The sequence below is a fragment of the Mastigoproctus giganteus genome, chromosome 10 (genome assembly GCF_048544385.1).
Source record: "Mastigoproctus giganteus isolate SK-2022 chromosome 10, ASM4854438v1, whole genome shotgun sequence".
Taxonomy (NCBI): domain Eukaryota; kingdom Metazoa; phylum Arthropoda; class Arachnida; order Uropygi; family Thelyphonidae; genus Mastigoproctus; species Mastigoproctus giganteus.
The window spans coordinates 10,320,985-10,339,326 of NC_143584.1; the positions used below are offsets into that span (position 1 = coordinate 10,320,985).

The 18,342-nt window shown below is 38.3% G+C and overlaps 1 protein-coding gene across 1 annotated transcript in view; it reads right to left on the reverse strand.

Annotated features, from left to right (window-relative positions):
* Positions 1–5,993: 5,993 nt before the first annotated feature.
* LOC150078680 (TAF6-like RNA polymerase II p300/CBP-associated factor-associated factor 65 kDa subunit 6L) overlaps positions 5,994–18,342 on the reverse strand; it is a 29,850-nt gene continuing 17,501 nt past the window's right edge. The window contains exon 3 of the mRNA XM_090382246.1: positions 5,994–6,470. Coding sequence (XP_090238372.1) covers positions 5,994–6,470 — 477 coding nt within the window. The remainder of the gene's footprint in view (positions 6,471–18,342) is intronic.

Below are 18,342 nucleotides of genomic sequence, written 5' to 3' on the forward strand. Positions count from 1 at the left end.
GGGTGAGTCGTTTCTCGAATGCGTTACTCCTGTTTCTACTCAACCATAATAACACAATCCTGAGGACGTTTACTGAAAGATGTAAACAGATCCATTGATTTATTTTTGGCACCTCAGACAAAAGGTATCAGATGCCTTCTAGAATGGGATAGCTCGATGTGCGGTTTACTTCTCTAGGCAGTGCGGAAACTCTGCTGAATCCCCACTTTCAAAGCGGGAATGGATTGATCCGACCGTAGCAACAGTGGTGGAACCTTGAAAACGCAATAGTTCACACAATGCGTCAACATTACGCCTATAGAGCCCTTGTGTTGAAGCTGGCGTCATTGGCAGCAGAGGCGGAAGGCAAAAACCAGGGCTGTTCACCTACTGTTGACCTTGACTGCACGTGCACCGCACAGAATCGACCTTGAGCCTCGTTCCGGCAGAAAGAGACGCGTGCTGTGTAATGTTGGTGTCCTTCACTTGTCTTCGACTGACCCGCTAGCCCTAAACGCGGCATTGAGGCGTTTGTGACGGACAGCAGAGCGCGTACCCCGTTTACTAGTGAGGTGCGGTCACTCACACGTAGAAGACACATGGATGAGATCCCTTCAAGCAGCATTTGCCGATCACACCGCCATTATACGATCGTCGCGTTTCAAAAGGTGCAAATTTAAATATTAATTTATTCCGATTTTAATTAGTGCAATTAAAATGCGCGTCTTTTAAAGATAAATGCAGTCTGTTAAGGATAAATCCACTTGTCCATTAACAGTAATGGTTAGTGTCAAGTCTCTCAAAATACTGGTATTAAGGATTAATTGAAATATTGTAAAAATTAAATGTTGCATTTCGCCTACAATAAACACAGCGATACAGCACGCAGGCCAAGAGTTACTGTAAATAAAACTCAAATTAATCTCATAATTTAGTGTAAAACATAAAATAACAAATAAAAGTATTATTTTATAAGTAAGAATATTCGTGTCTATTTATTTCAATAATCGGAAAAAATTTTTTAATTTTAATATGCCCTTGGTTAATTGGATTATTCAGTGTGGTTTATGAGAACAAGGCTTGTAACACGCTGGCAATATTTTCAGGCATCCTCACGGATTTTTTTTTTTTTTCCCAAGACGCACTTGTGGTTTATCACGTAACCAGACTGTTAAAACTTTACTAATCTTTAAATTATTGATCTTTCTGGACGTTTTCTATAACAAAATCTCGCTTTTAACTCGCGCTGCATTGTAACAAAACCTCCAGTTTATTAAAATTTTTCATACAAAAAACATGCTGCTTACTAGTAAGCAGCATGTTTACTTACTTCATTTACTAGTAAGTGAAGAAAGTAACTTACTGTTTACTTACTAGTAAGTAAACATGCTGATAAAAGAATCACTAACTAACCTCACTACTAACTAGCAAAAAAAAAAAAAAAGAAATTAAAAAGAAACCTCCCATGCATGAAACCACACGGACCAATACATCAAAATACAAGCATTCAAAATTAGGTCGTTTGCTTGATCTTCCTGAATTTGATGAACCTTTGCTGAAGACATACCGTAATTGATATCATTATTATGCTCGTACAGTGATTGCAAGTGATTCGTTGACAAAAGCTAGTTGGAATGTATTGAAATGGAAATGCGCCAGAAGGAACTGCCTTCCATTTAGCCTGTGAGAGAGATAAAAGTTTTGTGTACTACTGTATCTGGTGCATGAAAATTTTGTCATCTACAATACCGCCTTCGGAAACACACGGTGTGATCAAAAAGTTCGAGAATTTTTTTTTTTTTTTTTTAAATTTAAACCAAGTAATATTTATAGAGGGGTATGGAGAACTAGATGGTTGCCTAGGGCGCAAAAAAAAAAAAAAAAAAAAAAAAAAAATATCAGCCTATCAGTTGCCTGCAGCTTGTCTAGAGCCACTTCTTTTTACAGATAATTGCACAGAATTTCCAAAATAGCGACTTTAGCTATTTGCACATTTATTTATTTTTTTTTTATTGAGTTTTTATAATCGACAAAAAAAAAAAAAAAAAAAAAAAGTTCTTCAAAGTACTTTTGAAAGTTCTGTGACTGCGTTTGCTGCCATAACTTCTGATTCACTGAAAATCGTCGTCCCTTTAATGAGTTCTGTAGTTTAGAAACTAAATAAAAAATAATAATAAAAATCACATGATGCTAACGTAGGTAAATAAGGAGGATGCTGTAAGACAGTTACAGATGTTTGGAAAGGTACAGTATTCATAAATTATTGTTGACGATGAGCAGGAGCATTGTAGTAGAGTAATAAAGTGATAAATCATAACGAATTATGACTTTATGATCAAAAGATACTTCTGGTACAACTTTACCATTAGATAAATCCAGATTTTCTTTCTTTCTGGGAAAAAGGAGTTCACATCTGGTGAGTATGGGCTTGGCAGACTCAGGGTCCTGAGTTGGATATCATCATTCTTCTCTTTCTTGATGATTCCTTTCTACTTCTGTCTCTCTTTCTCCCTCTCTATCTTCCCCCTCCCAGAGTAACTCAGAAATTTTTTTTTTTGGCTGGTGCAGCATAAGCCTCAGGTTTCCTTGAACCATATGGCTAATAATAATAATAATGTTCCTGTTTATACTTTGGCACGACCACCAAGTCAGTGGAGTTTACAATAAATCAATCAATTCAATGTTAATCGTATTTAGCAGACACGGACTTGAACCCCAGTACACGCAAAGAGCGTGTGATACTGCACTCGCCCTCCTGACCACTCGGCTACGTCAGGCCTAGGGGGTTCAGCCCCCTGCTCGCCAGCCCCCGCGCACGCTTTTCTACGTAATACGTAGAGGTATGACGGAGTAAGTCAAATATTTTCTATGCAAAAGACACCCGTCGAAACGCACTGATCGATATCTAATCAGAAAATGACCTATGTAATTATTTACCTATGCATTTGTAGTGCGCGGAATTCTCAAAGTCGAATAAATATCACTATGTAATTATTTACCTGCCTTTACATAGATCACTTAGGAAAAGGCCTGGTAAAAATTCAGATCTTGGGTACCACTCCATACTTCGACTAAAAGTCAGGAAGAAGGCAGTGATTGGCAGGTGCCACGCACTGTTTAGCACTGTCCTCTTTCCTCCTAGGTTGACATGCCTAGGGGTTTATCCCCCCCACTTTCAAAATCGGGAACTCGTTTTCCGATTTTAAAATGGAACATCAAATGTTAGACAGTGAAACACGTGCACGAGGTTGGTGAACGTTATGGAGGCAGTTGTCAATAATTAATTGCATTTGTAGTGACATAATTGCCTCGCCCTCTTCTTCCCATTGGTTTGAATAAATATCACTAGGAAGAAAACTTTTTTAATGTATAGAGAGATAATAATAATAACATGCGGTATTCAGAGGATCGACGTTTTGTCTGTGTAATGCCATGCTTAATCTGTGTCAGAAGCTTCGAGAGGTAGAAGAAGTGGGTCAGCTAACCAGGGCCGGACATTGTGAAGGTGCCAAGGTTGAGGTCGGGTAGTTCTGCTGGCTCTCTACTCCTCTCTTGTCTCTATCGTTTGCGCAATTTTTTTTTTTTCCCCTTTGAAAACCCTAAACAAGAAAGGCATTAGTACTGGGAACTGTGTTACTATTACTGTGAACTGGGTGAAGACCGAGAAGACAGAATATAATTTTCAGGAAATACTGAAAAATGTGTAGAAATGCTGTTCCAGAAAACGGAAGCAGAAGGAATAAAATTGGTCCTGTGGGTTTGGGATTCCACAGTGAAAGAACACAGACTGATTGCAGCATGTGTTCGCACTAGTTTGGAAGATAATGGAGAATTACCGATGCCAATTCAGAATTGGCATTGGCACCTTGTGATCTGAGGTGGCTAGAGAACGCTCACCTTAACCGTGTACTTTGAAGGGTTGCTGTGAAAAAAAATCGAGAGCGTTGGGTGTGTGGTTAGGATTTTCTGGTAAGTAAACGAACAAGCTGAGTTTGGTCATTAGTAATTGAAAAAGCCTTAGCATCTCGACGAGCTGGGTTCATGTAACTATAAACTGAAGACAGTTGGAGTTTGAACATTTAAAATTACCAAGGAACATTTACCTCCCTCACCGTTGGGAAGGTTCGACTGGAGAACGGAGTAACTAGGAATTTCGAATCTGTGGCCAAAATTCTTACAATATCAGATATGCGCCTTCGTTTTCATAAATGTATATATTAATACATAAATGGTACATAAATGTATATATATTAATACTATTATCTACATTTCATAAATGTATATTATAATACTGTATTAAGTTATTAAGTCCATAAAAATGATACTTTTTATATAAAAGCAACAGGTTTCATAATAATTGATTTTAATAATAATGACTGCCAAAATTTAGAATAAATTATAGTTTCATTTATTGTGTTTAAAGCCATTTGGCAGCTACGATGAATCAGCGCCTGTGGTTGAAGCCACTCTTGCCAAATCCTAGTTACCCCTCTGCTAGAGAAAGTCAAATTTTAACGAAAAAAAGAAGAAAAAATTTAAGTGATTTGTAGTTTGACATACGATAACTGCAACATACGAATTTGACACGATGTGGGTACAGAGATTTTAAACCACAGAAGATCAAAAAGAGGAAACCCCAAATTAAGAAGTCTCTGACAAGGAATATCAGCACAAGTAGCAACTTAAAATCACAGAGCGAATAATTAGGGAAACTGAGATGGGCAGTGGTTGAAGAAAACAGTAATTGAGATTCTGTCAGAAAGAGTATATAGGGCTTGGCAGACTGTAGATGCAAATGAACATCATTAAAATTGGAACTGAGATCACACGTTTGTGGAATGAATGCGGAATTTCTTTTGAGGTTTAGTTTTTTTTTTTTTTGCAGAGAAGTTTGTCTTATTAGTTCTAATCCCGTTGCAGTCAGAATATAAAGTAAACGTAGAAAAGAGGGGGGGGGGATACATATATGAATTAATGAAAGTTTTCGGTGTGGCTTACACAAAAAGAATATATCCAGCTCCTTGACATAATGTAGTTCGACAACGCCTCCCGCATGCACGCTACACCAGCAGACAAAAAAAAAAATGCCATAATTGGCTTACCCAAAACAACCTCATCCACCCATGTGTATTATTTCATAACTTGATTGTGTTCTTTAGCTTCTTGTTTCTCTGGACAAAAAATCCAATTTCTGAGGGGTAAAAAAGCCCACAAAAGTTCCTCGTGTGATTGACGGATTCGAACTCGGCATGGGAAGGATGATGAGTATAACCATTGTGCTTCCCGCAGTGACATTAGCTGGCAGAGTACAGGCAGCGAAATTATACACTAGCTTATCTGGATGCCTCCTAGAGGGTTACCAATAGGTTTGGTCTGGTGGACTCCCTAGCGGCCGACTTCGAAAAACCGTTTTAGAGCTGTACCCTCGAAATGTTAGAATTATTTGATCTCGCCACGATATCCATCATAAACTCAAAAGATATCATTCCTTCTGTATGAAGGAAGAGACTAGGCTGCCAGAGTTTTTGGAGACTAAACATTTGTTTTACTACTTCAGGCTTCCAATAAGCAATCTGGTGGTAGTGCTTCCTCCCCGTCAACTTTTGCCTTTTTTTTTACTTCAAAATTTAAAAAAAAAAAAATTAAAATATAAAATTTGTACTATTTCATGAAATAAAAACATTTTCTATTAATGTAGTCATTTTATTTTAATAAAATCACAATTACAAAAAAATATGGGTAATTACACAACTATACATTCTGTAATAAAAAATGTTAGTGTTCAGATTTTAGTGCGAAAAAATTCAGAAGACCAACATTTCTTAAAAGTAAAAGATTTTATATGAACTGAATTCTTCTGGCTTTTATGCTTGAGTACGATTTTAATAATTTTGAGAAATCTATATTTTTTGCAATGCTGCTTTCAGTTGAAATTAGTACGAGTCAGGACAAATAATTTTGAGACACAGTGGACCTCGAATATTTTTTTAATAATTTCAGTTTTGAGTAACAGCTCACCAGAAGCCACTGATACTGGCAATGTTATAGCAGTGTTTGGAGAGAGAAAATTCTAATATCTTTAGAGAGGAAATTTTAGGACTTATTAACTCAGATAAAACTATCAATTCATCATAGAATTGTATTCCGTCAATGTCAGCATCATTACTAGTACTGAGCGCTAAATGTAGGTCCTGGCAGTGCTTCTTAATGAGATCTTTGGAAAATTGTTTAATATTTCCAATATTGTATAAAAATTCGAAAGTTTCACAATGACCTTTCACCTGATAAAACCTTTCTTCATTGGAAGTTATAGCTACATCCAATATACAGTAGAAACACTCAATTTTTAATCTTTCTGTTGGATCAAGAATAGGATCATCATGAGCCTCATGATGTTTATTTTCGAGGACGAATGAATTATTAAGGTACAAATATCGGTTCAAAATCGAGATTGTTGCTTCTTTAACAGTTTCTTCAAATTTCTCATCTGACTGATATTTTTTTTAAATATTCCAACATTAAATTCACAATCGTTCTATTCAATAACCATAGAGATATCCGAGGCTCTTGCCTCGGATATGTTTATAGTTGCACTGCTTCTATTGGAATGAGCAGAAGCCTGGAAAACAAGATGCAGGATATTTCAGACTGCTGGGAGTCATTGCGGTACAAGTAAACACATGGGTTGTGTTAGCGTAGCTAAGAATAGGAACAGGTGCATGTATGCTTGCATGTACACTGTAAACCAATGCTAGGAGTTTGGTAAATAAATTTGATGAATTTGAGGTATTGCTCAAAGCATCAAAGGCAGATATTGTTGGGATATCAGAGACGTGGTGTCACACAGATATAAGGAATGAAGAACTGGAATTTGGGGAGTACAACGTCTACAGAAAGGATAGGAAGGGAGGAGGGGTTATGCTATGAGTTAAGAAACACATAAAATCCAAGGAAGTGAAGCCAGTCGACATCGCCAGACAGTGCAGTGTCGAGTCAGTTTGGTGTGACATAAGCATTGGGAGATCAAAATTGAGAGTAGGAGCGTGCTATAGGCCTAATGACTCTGATGAGTATAATAAGAAACTGTACAGGGAAATAGAGTGGACCAATAAATCAGAGAGTCTTATAATGGGGGATTTTAATTTCCCAGATATTGACTGGAATTTGTGGGTTGGTCACACACACTAGCAAGGCTTTTGTAGATTTATTGGATGATTGTTTTCTACATCAGCATGTTCGGGAGACAACTAGAGTGAGTAATACTCTTTATCTCATTATCAGTAGTGATTCTTCATGCATTAAGGATCTGCAGATAAAGGAACCACTAGGTGGCAGTGATCACAGGGTGCTGAAGTGGGATTTACTCAAAGAGGTGACTACCATCAGGGGTAAAGGGAAGGGTTATTGCTTTCGTAAAAGCGACTACGATGGTCTGAGACTATTTAAATTCTATACAGTAGGACCAACTGATGATGTTACCAACAGGAAATTCAAAATGTGAAGCATTCAAAGAACTTATCTTGGATGCTACTAGGCTTTACATACCAACTAAGAAATATTGTTCAAGGGTTAGGCCTAAATGGATGTCAGATGAACTAATGAGACATGTGGCAGAGAAGAAAAATGTATGGGATACATATAAATTAACACGTGACAGAAGCCTATGATAGATATAAGTTGATCTGTAACCAAGTTACAAAGGAGGTTAGGCAGGTGAAGGCAGATTACGAGAAATATTTGGCAAGGGATGCAAAGAAAAACAGCAGAGTTCTCTACTTATGTAAACTCTAGAAGGAAGGGGATGAATCGGAAAGGTCCACTTGATATCGATGGTTCAACTGTTGATGATGATCCTGCTCAGGTAGCTAACAAACTAAATGAATATTTTGCATCGATATTCACACATGAGTTATTCAGCGAGGGGAATGTCAGAGGTGTATTCAACTCTGGCAGTAAGCTAGATAATCTTGTAATAACTGAGAGTAAAGTGGGGGAGAAATTGTTGAAGATAAACACAAGAAAGGCACTTGGGGTGGATGGGGTCTATCTAGTCATATTAAAGGAGGCTGCAAAGGAAGTAAGCAAACCTTACCCATAATTATGAGAGCTTCCTTGGACTCAGGGAGGTACCCATAGACTCGAGATGTGCAAATGTGACCCCGATTCACAAAGGAGGATCAAAGGCTGACACAAGAAATTATAGATCTGTGAGTTTAACTTCTGTTCCTGGAAAATTAATGGAGGCACTGGTTAAAGAAGCACTGCAGGATCATCTAGACAAGACTTCTGTTATAGCTCGGACACAGCATGGTTTTGTTAAGGGGAAGTCTTGCCTGATCAATTTGATTGGATACTATGATACAGTCACAAAAGAACTGGATGCAGGGAATAACTTTGATATTATATACTTGGATCTTAGAAAGGCTTTTGATACTGTTGCACATGGAAGACTGCTGCACAAATTGGAACAGTGTGGCATTGGAGGCAAATTGCTGCTATGGATAAAGGGGGTGGTTGAGGGGGAGAAGACAGAGAGTGGTAATCAATGGACACTGCTCATCGTGGACTAATGTGATTAGTTGAGTCCCTCAGGGTTCAGTGTCGGGTCCATTATTGTTTTCTGTATTTATAAATAATATTGATGATGGTATATCAAGCTTAATGTCCAAGTTTGCATACTATACAAAGGTTGGCAGGGTTGTTAAGGACACTACTGACGCTATGCTGCTGCAACAGGATCTGCAAAGGTTGAGCAGATGGGCTGAGAGGTGGCAAATGAAGTTTAACGTTGACAAATGTAAAGTACTACATATGGGAAACAGCAACCCCAGAGCAACGTATCAACTCTGTGGTACTGCACTGACAGTGGTAGAGAATAAAAAGGACCTGGAGGTAATTGTACAGGCAGATATGAAGTTCTCTGAGCAGTGCAGACGGGCTGCAAGAGTAGCTCATGGTGTCTTGTCAATGATATACAGGAATTTTTCTAGCAGGGATAAGGAGGTGATTATTCACTTGTATAAGGCAATGGTCAGGCCACACCTTGAGTACTGTATACAGGTCTGGAGGCCTCATTTCAAGAAGGATGTAGAGCTGCTGGAACGAGTCCAGAGAAGGGCAACAAGATTAGTGAATGGAACAAAGGGTTGCTCTTACGAAGAAAGGCTGAAGTTTTGCAAATCACAGTGTCTGGAGACTAGGCACCGGCGAGGTGATCTGATAGAGATGTATAAAGCCTTGAATGGTTGGAGCATGCTCAGTGCTGATGGGATTCTTCCTCTTGCTCAGAATAATCACCTGAGAGGGTATAAATTCAAATAGAGGAAGGATGGTTGTAGAATAGATGTGCGGAAGTTTGCCTTTAGCCAGCGGGTGGTTGATTGCTGGAACAAACTTCCATCTGTCGTAGAAGTTGATAGCTTAAATAGATTCAAGGCAGAACTTGACAGACATTTGGAGCGAATGGATGGGTGATATAAGGGTTTTTTTGGTTTTTTTTTGCTGATGCTGTATAAGCTTGCTTTGTTGGATCACGTGCCTTTGCTAATGCTAAGTTCTAATGCTAACTGACCAAGTATAGCAGCGTGATGAACTCGCTTAAAGAACCCCAATGAACATTACTGTATCACTGTAATGTTTTAATTCGTTTTACAGCAGCATAAAACTCGGAATTATTTTCTACTTTGAACTGTGTATCCACTTTCATTTAGAGGCATTTCACCCGTGTCCTTGCTTTGATGGTGAGTGAATCTCTACCTTCAATATGTCCGCGATCTATATGTCAGAAAGAAATATGTAGGTAATTTTCTCCGTAAATGGGGTAGGCATCTGAGGATCAGCTGCTTCCTCCAAACTGTCTTGTATAGGATAGTGATTATCCTTTCATCCATTGTCTTCTGTAACAGTTTAGTGGTTTTGCTACTTGTCACTCATTTAAAGAATTTTGGCTTCGAATCTGGGGTAATTTTTGAACCTGAACTGAATTCATGCTGATATAGGCAGTTTTTCTCCATAAGTTATTCCACGTTTTTCAGCCTACGCAACATGCAGATTGATCCGTGAACACGCACTTGTATTAATGTGATAAACTGGTGCGACATGCTGTTAAGCCAACGACAATAATCACGCATACCACGTGGAAAAGGCTTGAGTGTTAATTCTTTTTCTCAGGTTTTCATTTATTAAAATAGATAAACCAACGACAGAATACACTGATGTCCTTATAGCTTAACATTGGATCGCTCTTAAACATCATCGTTAGATGGCATTTCAGAACGATCGCCCACTAGCCAAACTGAGCTCGCAACTGCTAGCACAACCAAAATTTCCACTGTTAGGAGTCCCCAATATTATCCATGGAATGGAACTGGCCTTCACAGTGAAAATGGTACACTGCCTAGCCACTGTATTACGACCATAGACTAAGAGAGTGTTGGACTTCCATTAACCTGTATGACGGTGGCAAAAGTGTGTAAAATTGAAGGGAGAGTATTTCGAGAAGGAGAAATCCACAGAAGATTCAGATGATGACAGTTAAGATCTTGCACGAGTCAGCGAATTAAGTGTATATTTATTCACTGCTCCACCCTAATGTGGTATGGAGTTAGGGCCATAGTCAGAAGATTGCAGGGGAGTCTGAGCCTCCTCTGGAGAAATCCAAGCCTAATGCCAAATATACTGAAATGTAGACCTTTACATTGCTGCTTATTGTTTAGAGTACTTACATTTCTTACTTTTTATGTTGTACCAATTTCTGGTAATCATCTTTAAACTTAGTTCTAAATTAGTATAGCATCCCACTCTTTTTAATTTTGTTAGTAAACAGTTCTAGACTGTTCTATAGGTTACACAGTATAATTTGCTGACAGCCATTGTAACATACAGACCACGTTCAGTTTTTAACTAGAAAAAATTTGTCGACAAATACCTTCACTATGTTATTTGGTTTTTAAGAGCATTAGCAACTAAGTCCATATTGCTCCGGGATATGCGGTGGTCATTCCCTGATCTTTCCGCATCCTCCGTATTTGGTGGTGACGGGCTCGAACCCCGATGTAATCAAGAAGCGTGTGCTACGCATTGCTGCTGCTGCTCCTTCCCACCTGGCTACGGAGGCGCCTTCACTATGTTATCAACGAATGGCTAATTTAATGATGCATCCGAGAAGGAACATACAAAAATAAACAGTATAGACATTCTTTTAAATTTAATTAACAAATAGCTCAAGTAGGCAGAAAATATTTTAAAATATTTTCTGTATTTTGTATCATTGTATCTAATGATTGCAATCATTAGGTACAATGAATGTACCTAATGATTGCAATCATTAGGTACAATTTTGTAACTTGCGATGTTAGAGGGATGATCATTTAATTCGCGGACTGGTGCAAGATTTTATGTTTACCGCGTGAACCTTCCATAACTTCCGCTGGAGGCGCTCTCTCTGATCGCTACTGAGCAGACTGTGTGTCCACCTGCCAGTACTTGTCGCTCTAGTATTACGCGAAGAGAATTTTTTTTAGCTCTGTCACTGACGATCGTTTTGATCGTCATATCGGACATACAGATTGAATAGTGATATGCGATTCGTTGTCAGAAGGGGCTTAAAAAACAGTTAAAGAGATGGATGAAGCATATGGTAATGGGTGTCTTGGTAGGACAGCCATATTCCGTTGTGGTTTCTCCGTCAAGACAATGCCTGGCCCCATATGGCTAATAGTGTGCAGGCAGCAATCACTGCCATAGGTTCCGAGTTCTGCCACAACCCCCTTTTTCACCAGACTTAGCCCCATTTGATTTCTTTCTGTTTCCACATCTGAAGAAAGCCCTCAAAGACAAGAATTTCACATCCAACACGGTGCTTGCAGAGCCACAATGGAAGCACTTCGCAGTCTTTCGAAAAATGGCTTGCAAGAATCATTTAATGTGTGGGTATGACGGTGGCAAAAGTGTGTAAAATTCAAGGGAGAGTATTTAGAGAAGGAGAAATCCACAGAAGATACAGATGATGACAGTTAAGATCTTGCACGAGTCAGCGAATTAAGTGTATATTTATTATGTTTGGATTGTTTAATAGATTTTATTATATCTGGCAGTAATGCGATTATAGTTTTTAATTTTTTTTAAATAAATAATGTTTATGAAAAAGTAGAAACACCCTTTTAAAAAGCCTTCCATAAACTTCTAGCAGCCTACCATACATCTCCAGCAGGTGCATTATGGCGTTGTTGCCTTTGCATTGTAAAGCCCATAAAGAAACAAGCATTTACACAGCCTTCCATGAAATTGTGTCTAACTACAGCTTTGCATGGAGTCAACATTTTTGAAAAAGGAAACAAGGAATATTGGACCATTACTCCAGAAACTGAGGACAAAACTGTCCTCAGTTTCTGGAGTAACGTGGGTAGAGGGTTGTGGTGATAAACACACTTACCCAGGTTATTCTGCAAACCATGTTTATACTGTTGGTGGATAGTCTCCTACTCTCATATTGGATTCTTTTTAAGTAATTCTAGCATAAATGCTCCATCTTTCATAATTCAAAAATTAACAGGCATATTTCAACACAATCGACCCTATTTTTGTGTTATCAAGATTATGTTAGGCTAACAGTATAGTTTTATTTTTAAATAGCAAGAATTTAATTACTTTGAAGTCCATAACCTAGAAATCTGGCACCTCAGAAGTCAGCAGTGTAGTTATGAAAGTTGGTAAGTTATTGATCATTAGTGACTGATTTTTATTAAAAGTATGATCTGCACTTGTGCTGGCAGCCAATTTTCAACATAATACAAATTGGGTGGAATCTATACTAGTGTTTTGGGACAGATCCCCAAATTTTTGGGGGCACATTTTAGAAAAATTTATTTTTTACTCAAAATATTATTATTACACCGATGAGCCAAAACAATGTGACCACCTACTTAATATGTTGGTCCTCCACATGCAGCCAAAACAGCTCGTACTTGGACACTACAAGATTTCTAAATGTCTTGTGGTTTCTGGTAAAAAAGGTAAAAGGTAAACTGCAGCCATTATCAACCCACTGCAGGATGGAAGCCTCCTCAACAATTCATGTTGAGGGAGATGGACCATAATCTACCATGCTGGTTGGCAGATCGACCGTATTTAGCAGTCAGGGGCTTGAACCCCAGTCTACTCAAGGAGCGTGTGCTACTGCACTCCCACTCCTGACCACTCGGCTACGGTGGTATCTGGTACTAACATGTAAACAGCAGATCCTTTAACTTCTGCAAGGTCCGTGGTTGAGACGCCGCAGATCGGAGTTCCTGTTCCAACACAAACCACAGATGCTCGATGGGATTGAGGTATAGGGAATTTGGAGGCCAGGGCAATATCTGGAAGTCTTTATGTTCCACAAACCAGTCTTGAACAATCCAGGTGGTGTGGCATGGTGCATTATCCTGCTGAAAGACAGCACCACCAGAGGGGAAGACTGTTGCCACGAAAAGGTGTACCTGGTCAGCAATGATGTTTAGGTAGGTGGTAGACATCAGAGTACCTGGTACATGGATGACTGGACCCAGGGTATCCCAACAGAAAATTGCTGAAAGCATGACACTGGCTTATTTTCGTGCCACGATGCATCCAGGCACCATCACTTCCCCAGGTAAATGATGCACGTGTACCCGGCCGTCCACACGGTGCAACAGGAAACGTGATTCATCGGACCAGATGACCTGCCAATCACTCAGGGTCGTTTCAATGCTCATGTGCCCATTGTAGGCACTGTCGCTGGTGAACCGTGGTTAGCTTGGGCAGCCTGCGGCTATGCAGCCCCATTTTCAGCAGGGTTCAATGTACTGTGTTGTGACACATTACTCCCGTCACCAACATTCCAATTACCGGCTAGTTGTGCCACAGTCGCCCTTCTGTTGCCATGTACCATCTGGGAGTCTTCACTTACCTCAAGCCTGGGGGGGGAACCCACGAACCGCCTTCACTCGTCTGACTCCTCGTCAGCGGTTCGTGGGTTCCCCTCCTCGAACCACTTTTGGTAGGTACTAACCATGGTTGACTGTGAGCACACTAGCCTTGCCATTTTGGATATGCCCTGACCCAGTTGCCTGGCCATTATAATTTGGCCTTTGTCAAATTCGCTTAAATCTGCTGCCTTTCCCATATGAAGAACAGGAATAACACTGATTAATGGAGCTCATTATCAGGGGTTTTTCATACCGTGTCCTGACCTGCCTTAGTTCAGCTGCAGTTGCTTTGATTTGCATGACGACTTGCTGGTCATAATGTTTTGGCTCATCAGTGTATATAGGTGTGCAAATAAAGTTCCTAGATGGGTGTTGTGGTCACATTCAATGATTTTTAAAATAAACGGAAGTGCTATGTTGTAGTTCAAACTTTCTCCAACAAATGGCTGTAGAATGTCCAATAGCTTGTCAGGTTGCAAGTAACAATCAGTTTCATTAGCAGCATTAATGTTCTTTGTCACGATTTTGGAATGGAATGACAAACAAATATCAAATTTTGCTTTAAAATGAGAAAACCTGCAACAGAAATGTGGGGGCTATATGAAATGTTAAAAACTGTTTATGGTGACAAAACGTTAAGTTGAACCAGCATGTTTGGTCTAAGCGGTTAAAAGACAGACATGGGGGTGGGTATTCACAATGACCCAAGAAGTAGGCGTTCATCAACCTCTTAAAATGAGGACAGTTGCAAAAGTTCAGAAAATTGCAGCAAGAGATTGTTATTTGACCTCAGAATGATGGCTAATGAGCTGGATATGAATAAAGTGATGAATCATCAAATTCCACATGAAGATTTAGGGTAAAGGAAGGTCCGTGCACAATTTGTGCTTCACAGCCTCATGAATGAGAACTGATGAGGAGTGTCATCATATGAATACTTCATTCAGATTTGTCAAGACAATCCCAATTTCCTTGACTGTATTGTCAATGAAGATGGGTGTTGGGCATACAACCCAGAGATGAAGCATCAGAGCATGCAGTGGAATTCAAAATCATTAAAGTGAAAAAAAAAAAAAAGTTTCATTTATAGAAGTCTAGGATCAAGATGATGCTGATCATGTTTTTTGACAAATAGGGTGTGATTCACAAGGCACTTGTACCTGAAGGAGAGAGTCAATGCTGCAGCATGTGTACAGGTGTGCCAAGACTGAAGCACCTGAACATTTCCCAGATAAGGGCGGCTGCAATTTCGAGTAAAGCTCATTCTTGTTGCATAATGCTCCCACCCATTCCATTTGTAAGACATTTCTGATTAAAGATGGCATTGTATGGATCAACCATCCATCCTACTCTCCCGATTTGGCACCAGCACTTCTTCCTCTTTCCCACGGTGAAAACTGCCCTCAAAGGAGAGATTTCAGGATGTTAGATATAAAGAAAGATGTAACTGTCAAATTGAACATCATTTTTGGATGCTTTCGCTGACTCCTTTGGACATTTAGAATGGTGTAACAGGTGCTTTCAATCAGGTGGTGATTACTTTGAATAAAAATAAAACCATATTTGAGCTCCTTCACTTTGGCCAAAGTTAAAAAAAAAAAAAAAAAAAAAAGAGACGTTATTCGTGAGGTTAGTTGAAGTTTTGCTATTGAATCTCAAACATGCATTGCCATATTCTACAAGTTAATTTCAAGAGACATGATTTAGAGCTCCAGAAGTTATTAAAACAAGAAGATTCAGAATATTTGTAAGAAAGGATTATTTCTAAACGATGTTTTCAGTGGATTACATTTCAGGTGCATTCATTTTTTTAACTGAATTTTTTTTTTTTTTTGTGATTAATTTAAGTGAAAAGTAAATCACTAATTAACTTGTTGGCAGTTAATTATTAATTAAATTAATAAAATGATTTTATTTTTGTTCAAAGTTATTGCCACCTGATTGCATGCACTTATTACAACGTTCTGAATTTTTGAAAAGTCAGCAGCATCCAAAGAGATGATGTTCAATGTAGTAGCTATATTTTTCTTTGTCCTCAACAACCCAAAATCTTTCCTTTCAGGGCAGTTTTCATCTTGAAAAAGATGAAAACTGGGAGGGAGTTTGATCTGTACAATGGTATGTTTCATCATAAATATTTTCACAAGTGCAGAATAGGTGGGGCATTGTTGTGCAACATGAACAACAAGCTTTTCTCTTGAAATTGTGGCCTCACCTGGGAAATGCACTTCAGTAGTCTTTGAAGAACCCGTATGTAGAGTGCAGCACTGACTTCTCTTCCATTCAAGTACAAATTCCTTGTGAATCAGTTTGTTGAAAAATGTGATCAGCAGTGTCTTGATCCTGGACTTCTGTAAATAAAACTCTTTGGATGTTTTTGATGATTTTGAAGTTCACTTCATGTTCTGACATTTTGTCTTTGGGTCTTACCGAAACACCCATCTTCAGTAACAACTGTTAAAGAAATTCGGAGTCTTGACAAGTCTGAATGAAATCTTCACATGATGATATTCTTCATCGCTTCTGTTCATCCGCAAGGCTGTGCGGCACAAATTTTGTATGGACCAAGTCATCAGCCATCATTCTGAGGGTCAAATGGTCTCTTGCCAATGTCCCAAACTTTTGCAAATCTGTCCTCATATCACAGGGCTGATGGATGCCCACTTCTTGGGTCATTGCAAACATCCACATGTCCATCGTTGAACTGTTTATAGTAAGCTGACCAGTATGACAATGTTTTATCACTATAAACAGTTTTTAACATTTCATAAGTTTCTGTTGAAGGTTTTCAGTTTTAAGCTAATTTTTATTCATTCTTTGCTCCATTGCAAAATTGTGACATGGAACGTTAATGTTACTAACTGGTCAGTAGTGTTGTTACTTATAGCCTGTCAGCCTACTGGACAATCTCTGTACCACCATCTGTTGGAGGAAGTTTGAACTACAACATACCACTTCCATTTATTTTCAAAATCATCCAATGACTGCAAAAGTGCCAATCCAGGAATTTTGCCACATGGTGTACCTCAACATATGTTCACATAACATTTTGTAATGTACTTATTTCTTTCTGAATTTTAATAAAAATAAAATGCAACATGTATTTCCTCTCTGATTTAATAAATTAAGCAACAGCAACACATTCCTGAGATTGTTGTGTGTGTTGTCTCTTGTATGTAATGTACTTTACTGATTTCTTCCTGAATTTTAATAACTGAAATATAACACATACTCCCACTTCTGCCATGATAATTCATAATTTATACATTTAGCAAAATGATAACAAAAATTACTTCTATGTGGGAACTGAGAGCATTCTTTTCTGTACATCCACCATATTGTCCAATTATTCCTCCAATTGGCACATGGCAACAAACATATTCATTGATTCAGCTACAATATACATATGTAGATAGTCTATGCAATAAGTATGAAAAAAAAAAAAAAAAAAAAAAAAAAAGAATTAATTGCCAGTTTTCTTGTTTGATTTGAATGAAATTTGTGTGGCACAAGAAATCTTGCTAAAAGAGCTCAATATGGAATTCCATGAAAATCTGTCCACTGGGAGGCTACTTGTTTTATGTAGACAGATAGACTGGTGAAGACAAGTGCCTTATGCATATGTGAATAAGGCACATTGCTTGATAACTAGGTGCCTTAGAAGAGATCTGAGGGTTATAAAGGAACACCCCTAAAAAGCCATTGGCTTATGTGTTATCCCTCCCTTTTTTTGCTGTTATCTCCCAAAAAAGTGTAACATATAAAATAGGGATAAATAAATTATTATTATTATTATAAAGCTCTGAAAGAGGGTAGTAAAATTATGTTAAATGACACTAAGAATATGGGGCATAAATTTAAACTGAAAGGGGAGGTGAAGAATTGTAAATTAGATTGTAAGAAACTTTCTTTCATGGTTAGTCTTAATCATTGTAATAAGTTTTTCCCAAGAAGCAAGGATGTCATAATTTAAAACGTCGCAGTACTTTATTGTACAGGGAGGCTAAAGCCTCACATTGTATCCAGCAATAAGCAAATTCATTACTAAATATTGAGCTCATATTGTATAGGCATTTGAATATGTTAACAGTAAACAATTTGAGAGGGGGGGGGAAGATTCCCAAAAACCAATATATCTGAATGCTAATATAAATACAATTCACTTGGAGAGTCTGGATTTGAATTCCTGCTGGACTCTGCATTTAATTTTTGGGCTGCTGTAGTTAAGTATCTTAGGCAGAAGGGAGTAGAATGCCTGTGAGTTATTCTTGGTTTTTTTTAGCCCGTAAATGAAACACACTCCTATAGGCATAATACAATTCAATACAGCCTTAGATGTTAATGTGATATATAAATAACAATAACAACAATTAAAATAAATTCACTATGAGTTTTTTTTTTTTTTTTTTGATTTAAT